This window comes from Notothenia rossii (genome assembly GCF_949606895.1).
Source record: "Notothenia rossii genome assembly, chromosome: 8".
Taxonomy (NCBI): domain Eukaryota; kingdom Metazoa; phylum Chordata; class Actinopteri; order Perciformes; family Nototheniidae; genus Notothenia; species Notothenia rossii.
Window position 1 is genome coordinate 25,234,462 of NC_136906.1, and position 10,086 is coordinate 25,244,547.

At 41.2% G+C, this 10,086-nt stretch overlaps 1 protein-coding gene across 1 annotated transcript in view; it reads left to right on the forward strand.

Moving 5' to 3' along the window:
* The window catches only part of baiap3 (BAI1 associated protein 3), a 59,966-nt gene that overhangs the window by 14,587 nt on the left and 35,293 nt on the right, over positions 1–10,086 (forward strand). Inside the window, 7 exon segments of the mRNA XM_079645185.1 lie at positions 4,065–4,152; positions 6,404–6,487; positions 6,650–6,757; positions 7,119–7,178; positions 8,646–8,712; positions 9,499–9,712; positions 9,907–9,951. Of these exon segments, the coding sequence (XP_079501311.1) occupies positions 4,065–4,152; positions 6,404–6,487; positions 6,650–6,757; positions 7,119–7,178; positions 8,646–8,712; positions 9,499–9,712; positions 9,907–9,951 (666 nt within the window).

Here is a 10,086-nt window from a genome sequence, read left to right on the forward strand (position 1 = left end):
TGTGTTCCTTCATTGGCAGAATTGTCAGCAATTCCTCTTTCGCCGTCATGTCTGTGAACACCATCCGGATAAAAACGCACAATTGCGCTGTATCGCTCACGTCAGTGGACTCGTCTAGTTGGAGTGAGAAACACTTGCAGTCTTCTATGTCCTTCCTGAGTTGCTGGGTCAAATCCTTAGCCATGACTTCACAGCGACGTGTGACTGTGCTCCGTGATAATTGGACGGCCTTGATAGCGTTTACTATTTCTGTTTTGTTTGTGTAATCCCGAAACAAGGCGTCTGCTGCTTCTACGAAGGCTTCTTTCACCATCTCTCCATCTTGAAAGGATTTTTTGTGTTTGATTATAGCATGACTCACTCGTAGAGATGCTTCAGTGGCTGCCTTTGCGGTGGATGTCGGCTTTAAGAAAAGTGACTGCTGTCCAGCTAATTGTGATTTAAGTTCCCTCACCTTTCTCTTTCTTAACTCGCTACTCGGAGGGAAGTCGCTGTAATATGCCTTGTGAACACTCCGATAATGCCTCTCCACGTTAGCTTTCTTTGGCAGAGCGACACTTGCTTTACAAATAAGGCAAATAACCTTTGAATGTGACATCACAAAAAAATATTCTTCCTCCCATTCTGGATGGAAGTGGTATGTTTTTAGCTTTTTCCTCGGTCCCGCACTCATTTTGTTGTTTTTATCTCTTTAACTTAATTTGAGTTTTCCCGGCACTTGAATGATTTTGTATCGCTTTGCATTCTGGGTTAACAGACTGGAAAGTGATAGGTCGCTTTTTCTGTCAATCAAGTAAACTCCTGAATTAAGTGGCAGGGAGGCCAAGGGAGGAGGGATCAAAACCTGTTTTGTCTATTTTAACGGAGCTGGATTTTTGTTTTTATGAATGACTCGCGATCTACCAGCATTGCCCCTGCGGTCGACTGGTCGACCGCGGTCGACGTACTGGGCACCTCTGTTCTAGGCTGTTGCTTGGCGTGACGAGAATATTGCTCCACTTTCTCCGGTCCCCGAGATTCGGCTTCCAGTAGCTCTGGAGAGAGCTTTCGCACCTGTGGCCACTAACGGTCATAATTTCTCTGCTTTGTTTCAAGACCTGCATCAGAAAGCTTTTGAATGGTGGTACTTTTCCAGTCGGTCTACCTGCTCTTCACGTAGCTCTGCATGTCGTTGTTTGGGTGCTTTTTTTTCTGGAGATAGGCACTGCTCAATCCACTCCTCCATAGTAAGACCCCCCAGAGGTCGAAGTTAATCTTAAATGTTTCCATCTTATGCTTTGTAAGTTTGTTTCGTAACGGAAGAAATTTAAATATATTTATAAAACTGACAAGTGAAATCAAGCAATCTGATTGGTCAATAGTGTTTTTGCGGACCTCTTTGATTACAGATTTGAAAACATCGTTGCTTGCTTTAAAAGTAGCAAAATTCATTATGTCAAACCTTGGAAAGTATCTAGATATCCCTGCCCTAATGCCGAAGGAACTGCACACTGAATATGTTTTGCCGTTTGATGTCTATGTCTGGACCGCTGCGTAAAAAGGAGGTTTTCTGCCCCGTCACTTCTCCGCTGCTTTCTTGTTCCAGTTTGAAAAGCAAACTGCAAGCAGTTTGGTTTTATAATCAGGCTTCTATTGGCTAGTGCTCCAAGCAGTTTGCTTTTCCAAGCAGTTTGCTTTTCAGCCCAACGGTATACTGTTTTTCTCAGATGCGGAGGGATACTGACTTGTTGTGAAAAGTAATTTACAATTCTACCCGTGGTATACGCTCAGTATATCACGGCTAAGAACCAATCAGATTACTTGATTTGACTTGTCTGTTTTATAATCCGGCTTCTATTGGCTAGTGCTCCAACACATTCGCTGTGTCCCAATTCACCGGCCGCATCCTCCTGAGGATGCATTCGGAGACCGCATACGTCACTTCCGCCAAACGAAGGCTGTCACAATTTAAAAAAAAGACAAGACTCCTCCGAATGCGGCCCGCAAATGCAGCCTTCTTTCTCCAGATTTAGAGGATACATCTGATGTACACTCCGCGGTGTACCATATCCCAGGATGCAACGGGTGACGGTGACGAATGAGTTTAAAAAAATATATATGGCTTGTAACGTCCCATCAACGGCTACAACGATTTCAGCTGGATTCGTTTTTAAATGTACTCACCCAAATAGTAAACGACATGAAAGAAAAGTAAACCTATTTAATTTGTGTATTTAAATATACGGGCAATTGGAGATGTCTTCTTTATATTACATACATAAAATAATATGAAGTGAAAATATTTCTAAACCCTGTTTGGTTTTCATATTGTTGGGATTCATTATAAAGCTAATTTATTTATTTAACTGCTTTTGTTATACAAATCTTACTGAAACAATTTTGTTTTGATAGGGAGCAAGGAGCAGACCTCGGGCCTGTTGCGACCTCGGGAAAATAATTTAAACATATTATATAACACCAAAATAAGTACAGCTAGATCTGACTCCATATTGAACAGTTTTGAAAACAATTTTGAAAACAGTTTGAAAATATTATGCCTAGTGTCAGAAATTATTACCGGCAATTGTGACTGCAGCTGGTTGCTAGGTGACCGGGGCGGCAAAATGTAGGGGTAACTGCCGGTGACGTACAAGGACATGCTCCGTAGACCGTCTCGGAGGACCCAAGCTGGGTCCTCCGCGGACTGCGAGGCTGGGTCCGGACTGAGGGGAGAGACATCTCTAAGCGTTTGACCAATCACATCAGAGCCTGCCAGCTAACCAATCAGAGCAGACTCGGCTCTGGTTTCAGACAGAGGGTGAAAAGAGGTGCTGCAGCACAGGCAGTATGAGAAAAATAAAGAGCTTTTTGAACATTAAAGCATGGAGACATGTCCCAGTAGAGACACAAAATACAAATATGAAGCTGAAAATGAGCAGAATAGGGCCCCTTTACGTTTTGGTCTGTTGCTCTGACAAAACAAGCGATACAAGCGATACAAATGATGTCGACTTGGTCTCTGCTAATTTATAAATGTATTTTTGTATCGTTTGCTATTTTATGAACCAAATGATTAATCAAAATGAAAAGTCACATACAAGGTTAATTAACATAATTGGTAGTTGCAGCCCTCCTACAAAGAAACCGTCTAGTTTTTATGAAACATATACTGTATTTTATAGTGAGCCTTGCTTTGATTAAGGGTTTCAGCCGCTCTCAAGTTTTCCTGGGATTGCTGCCAGTGGAAACCTGAACAACTCTCAGCGTGACTGCCATTAGCCCTCATCAATACCTCAGGGGTTTGCCTTCCGCTCCCCCACCACAGCGAGAGTCAGTGTGTGCTGGGATGGGCTGCCACACGCCTGCTGGGATGTGATGATGCTAATAAAGGAGCATGGATGACGGGTTGCATGAGAGACGAGGAAGGATGCTTGGAGGTGTGGGAGCTGTGGGGGTGGACGGCTGAACCCCCGTCTGCTGCAGCTCCCATCATCCCACTGTCTCCAGTGGCCGCTGTGAAATGTGGGAGGGGTGAGACATGGGGGTGAAGGTAATAACGGGGGGAGATTCCCAAGGTGTTCAGCCAGCTCTTCCCTCCTTGAGAGTGCCCGCATCTCCATGACAACTGGGGCCAGCGGGAGACCGGGATTCACTCGCACCTTGAGGAAATGGACAACATCATTTGCATTTTTGCACACCACCCTGCTCTTCACAGAAGATTAACATTGTTCACGCAGAGTGCAGACATGTCGAAGTGCTGAGAGCTTTGGTCCAGACCTGCTTTGCTTTATAGTGCATGAGATAAGAAGGTGTTGGATATGTAATGAGGAGCTGAAATGCAGGCGAATGAGTCGTTAAACATAAAAGTCTTTATTGACAGACGCTTCTCCAAAGTGTCTGTAAACAGGATGCGGTGCGATCTCACCAATGTCACTGAATCCCATTTGTTTATTTACAATCCAGAAATATTATATTAGACTCACAACATGTCATCACATTTTTTCTCATAAATTAACATTATTTCCCAAGTATTTCATCTTCCATCTTGGGCGTTGATTTGTCAATCTGCCGTCTCTTCTTGGCAGGATTTCCGAGGAGAGCGTGGAGTTCTTTGAGCGTGTGAATGCCATCCTTCAGAAGCAGGAGAACATGCTGCGGGCCGCCCAGGCTGAGGTAACCTCCGCCTAACTTCCACTTTTCCATCTGTTACACCCTTGAAACAGGTTTGTGTAGCGCGGAGGCCCCGTGAAGTGTGCAGACAGATGGGCCGGGGTTGAGTTAGTGCTCAGAAGAGTGCAGCTCAGCTGTGACGAGCTGCTGTCCGCCGCCATTTTCTGCTGCTCCTGCTGCCAATGGCCATGATGCTGTGCTAACATCTTTATGAGAGCTATTGATGTCTTCATTTGCAAATTGCTGTAAGACAGAAGAGTAAAGAAAACAGGCGAATCAGGAAAAGTCATCATTAAAAACATAAGGAATATCCAGACTTTTGAAAAACATAAAACAATCCTAAGAGGACTTTGATTTTGGTCTCTATTTAAAATGAGTCTTCTGTGTTGGTTGGTGCAATCAATAAAGTGACTATGAAGGCAGTAGTGCTGGAAAGATCGACTTCTTATTTTACTGTGCTATATTTTTATTTGACAGGTTTAGTTACAATCTGCTTTTTGGATTAATTTTTTATTTAAAGTCATATAAAAAAGTTTATATAATTATACATATGAATTAGGGCCGGGACTCGATTAAAAAAATGAATCTAATTAATTAGAGGCTTTGTAATTAATTAATCGAAATTAATCGCATTTTTAATCACATAAATATTTGACTTGAGAACAGTGAGAAGCAATTTTTTTCACATGGATTTTAGTATACTATTGAATAATGAGTGAATACATAAGCTTAAGCAACAAAACATTGTTTATTTTTTTCAAGGTGGTACTTAACCAAGACCAACAGAAAAGTGAAATTTTTTTCATAAAGTTTAGCAATAGCATATTTAGGAATATAGTACATTTCAGAGATTCAGGTAGCCTATAGGTAGGTAGACCTTCTGTAAACTATAACACTTTGTTTTTTAAGTAAAACACAATACTTTCAAGTACATTCAGAACATTGGAAACCCTGACTATTAGAAAACATCTCTCTGATGCTTCAGAGGCCATAACAGACTTTGTTGATTTACCAACAGTTGATTTAAAAAATCTAATCAATTTCAGTCCAACTCTCTCAATAACCTTGGCCAAAACAATAAACAGTTCAACATAAAGTGCCAGTTGCACCAACAACATAATAAATAGTTCAACATAAAGTGTACCATTTAAAATAAAATAAAAAAGTGCCAGTGATTGACCTCAATCCCTCCTATTCTTCCAATATCCTGATGAAAAATAAAATCTCTCTGTTGCATAGGCTGCTGTTTGATCAACGCGAATTGGGTGTGGGTCCTTGTACTCCGAGTCGGGCTAACGTCCACGCTAGCTTCCACGCTAGCTGCTATATGTTTTGCATTGAGGTGATACTTGAGGCTTGATGTGCTGCGGTGATATGCGAATTCCTTTTTGCATAATTTGCAAACAACCGTGCTCTTATTGACGCTTCCATCCGTCCGTTTTTTAAAACAAAATGTCCCATCCACGGGGCCAACCAAAGCGGTCTCATCAGCTTCTTCGTTCATGTTTGACTATTGTTCACTGTGGTTTGTTGTTGTCTGAAGTAATGAACATTAGTTGGTGCTCCAGTATAATCGGTACCCCTGAAACTCATCCAGTGAGAAACGTTCCGCGGTGCAAAAATAAGTGCGATTAAAATGCGTAAATTTTTGTGTAATTAATTAATCTTAATTAACGAGTTAAAGTCCCGGCCCTAATATGAATACATTGCCAAAGCTTGACACCAGTGGTTGGTTCCTGTTTGGCAAGACAATGTGTGACCCTTGCATCTCCGATAGGTCTAATCAAATTCTAATTTAAACTACAATCATTTTAGTAGAATTTGAGAAAAATCTTTCACAAAAAGCAGAGATTAGGAAATAATGTAAAAAATGTAGGTAAACAAAATGTTTTCTTTCGTATTTGGCAGCCACTATTTTTCATTATCTAAGAAATCTGCTGATTATTTTCTGAGTTTTAATTAACCATAAACCCATAAATGTCAAAACATAGTCCATCCCAGTTTCTCACATGTTAAAGGTGAGGTCCTCCCCTTTGGTATTTGGTTTGCTATTATGCTATTATCTGAAGCCAAAAAGATATCTAAAAAGTAAAAATCCGGGGTTTTGTGCCATTTAAACAAAACACCATACTTCCGCCAGATGATTGAGAGTCAGAAATACCAAACAGTGACCTTAGCTCCTCCTCTGTCTGTGATCGACACAGCCTTATGAGAGTCTGGTTTTGTTTTGGCTGAACTGCTTCTCACCCCTCAGGGTCAGAAAGGGGCCTGCACCGTGCCCCCCCCCCAGGAGCATGTGGACCAGGCCTTTATCCCCGACAGAATCAGGCGAACGGAGGTGCGTCAGCTCTGCTTTCAGCAGGGATTACATCTTAAAAGTCACAATAACTGTGCGCACCCTGCCTCTGATGTGCAACGGAGCAGAAAGCATGAAGGCAAAGAATCTTTTATTTATTTATTTTTGAAAGGTTCTTATTAAGTGGATTGTGTTTTCGTGTAGCTGGACCTGCTTTACGAGGAAGCTGTTTACACGGTGGTCAACAGGGTGGGAGTGCCTTCGCCTGAACACGTGATCACTGATGAGGAGCTGTTTGCTTACCTGATGAAGGTACCCTCCTTCCTTCCTTCCTTCCCTCCTTCCTTCCCTCCTTCCTTCCTTCTGAGATCATGCCAGAGAGTGTTGTTGTAAGCAAGCTCATATAAGCAGATGCCCCCATTCAACCATATGAAATATAACACACTCCAGTCACACTGTGTGCTTTTATTCATCTCTGATAGACAACATCTATTCAGATAAAATAGATTGTAGCCTCTTTTATGTTTGGAGTGGGCATCTTTTTAATAAAGGAAACTGAGTTTTATTGTAGTGAGTAAGAATGCATTTTGAATTGTAACAATGTTGTTTGTAGGATGCTCATTCCGGTGTTTTGTTGCATTTAAAAAAGCTTTTATTCACTGTCTGATCCAAGGTGTTTGATATGGGCGAAGAAGAACATGATATTATTCTCCAAAATGTTCAAGAAGCCAAGGTGAGACATGTTGTAAGAACATTTAAATTATTATTATCTTTTGTATTTCATCTGTTTGATATGTAATCTGGTGTATGGATCATAATAGTTCATAAAACTCAGTCTAGCTACGGATTTCAAATGAGAGTATGATGTGGATATATAGTGCGAAATGTAATATGCGCCTCTTTAAATTAATTTGATTAGTGCTGACACAACATTATTATTATTATTATTACATTGTTGTCTGTATACAACATATTACTGTATATATGTATTTGCAAGTTCAAGTTCCTGCAATGTAAAATGTCCTATTAAGTATCTAGTAGATTTCGCACAAATGTGAATCCGAGTGGAAGCATCATGAATCTCTACTATATTTAAGAAATATTACACAACAAACATTGGCGCATGCTAGTATGAGTGTAAAATTAAGCTTGACTTGAAAAAGAGTCTAATACTTTGCCTTATTGGTTAATACAAAGGTAAATTGAAACGAAATGGTGTTGACCCGTGCCAACAATACTTCACAATTTCTAGCATACAAGGACATGTTTGCAAACGTTAGTCTCTCGTTGGAAGCATGCTAAAACGTACAAAGCCTCGGGTACAGATCCTTTGGGTCGTTAAGGTATTGAAACAGAAAACATAATACAGGGCGACTGTGGCTGCGAGGGAGTGCGGTCCTCTTTCAACCAGAAGGTTGTGGGTTCGATCCCAGCCCATGCAGTCAACATGTCGATGTATCCTTGGGCAAGATACTTAACCCTGAGTTGCTCCCGAAGGCATGGCCAACAGTGTGTGAATGTGTATGAATGTTAGGTCCTATAGAGTAAGGTACACTGCTCTGTATGAATGGGTGTGAATGGGTGAATGACATGTAGTATGTAAAGCGCTTTGAGGGGTCTTAAAGACTGGATAAAGCGCTATATAAGTACAGTCCATTTACCATTTACCATAATAACTCCTCAGTGGTCACAAAGTGCAGATTTAAAGGCATCACTAAATGCCCAGTTGTGCAGCCACAGGTGGTGTTTTAGTGCATGTCCTGAGCACGTTCCTGCTTTCATGCTCAATGTTGGCACAGTGCAGTAGTTCTAATGTGAAAGCACAGCCCTGAAGAGAAACAGTTGGAGAGCACTGCTGCCCTTGGAGAGTTGAGAGATGTAAGACTTGGTACGCCTAAAAGCCCAATTCTGTAACATTCTGTGTCTTTTATTGACTGCCAAGGACCTTTTTAAATATCTCTAAAACTGTGAGTCCATGTGAAAGGCAAAGTAAACATGTTTCCCCACTTATGTACTCTCTGGGACATTGAGTTTGTCTACCATATTATGGTAGGAAACAGTTCACTCTGCAATGCCTGCTGATATGTATACAAATGGAGATGTATGTGTCAAGTTAAAGAAATACCTTGTAATGTACTCAATGCATGGCCTTGTGTGTACATTTACTTATTCACAGAGAGTGAATTTCTTTTTTCCACAGCGAGCCAGTTTTTCTTTGAGAGTGTCTGTTGTGAAGGCAAAGAGTCTGATGGCCAAGGACGCAAATGGTGAGACATCTCAAGCATCAAATGAATCTGTACTCTCCCTATGGAAAATGAAATATTTCCGGGAAATGTTATTTATCTATGCTGGTTGAACGGGCAGTGCTGATACAATGTAATAAGGTGGAATCCTGCACTGACACGATTATTGTTGCGTGTTTATAAAAGAATCTCAGAAGCTGAATAAAGTTAATTTAACTTATAATAATAATAATAAGTTATGTGTTGATTATATTGGTAGACCTTTAATCTGAAATGTACAGAAGAGGATCAGGGCCACATGAGAAAAAAATAAAAAAATAAAAAAATTTCACATCCTTTAATTTTCCTTTCCACTAACAAGTCCTACATAACGCCAGAGCATTCTACATTGAACCTCCTTATCAACGGTCAATATTTAGCTTAGCAGCCGTGTGTTATCGAGTATTAACAACCTCAAAATTTCCAAATTGACCAATCAGAATTGAGTATTCAACTACGCTATGTAATTAGATCAATATAGGATAGATTTTCAATCTGTTCAGTTGAATAGGGGACTTCTTGTTTTGTACCTTTTGACAAAAATGGCTGCAGGTTTTTTATTATTCTCCCCCACCACTGAAGTCTACCTTTTGTGAGCTCAAATGTATCTCAAACACGCTCTAGGTCAACAAGTGGAACACTGACAGCCACTGAACCAAAGCAGTCTCTGATTGTAATCACAAATGAGGCTTCTCTCCTCACGCTGCCGTGATATCAACAGTTTTAATGCGAGTGCGATAACCTTTTCTGTGTCACGCCACGGCCTGCCAGGGTACAGCGACCCCTATTGCATGCTGGGAATCCTGCTGGGCCAGAGCCCGAGGGAGACGGAGGAGAAAAAGGAGAGGAAGTTCAGCTTCAGGAAGAAAAAGGACAAGCTGGAGAAACGCTCCAGCACCAAGGAGGTGTTACCGACCGCCTGCATCCAGGTGACGGAGGTCAAAGCGGAGACTCTGAACCCGGTGTGGGACGAGCACTTCCTGTTGTGAGTACAGACGTTTAACCTTTAGCAGAGCGCTGGTGGTTATATGTGAGGCATGCAGGATTCACAGTTTCATTAGTTTCACACTTGAAGTTGTTGACCAGTGACCAGTGCTGCACTGATTCATCTCTGATTGACGTGTTATTATCAGTATTTACGCACAGAGTTGATAACCCCTTTTTTTCCATTTCTCACAGTGAAATAGATGATGTCCACAATGACCTCTTACATCTTGACATATGGTAAGATTGCTATGTGGGAACACCTTGAATTCCTTAGATGTCACCATGCCAGAGGGACAAAGAATGATTTCAAGGATTTCCTTTTATTACATTACATGTTACTTGTTAGACGCTTTTATCCAAAGCAACTCAAAA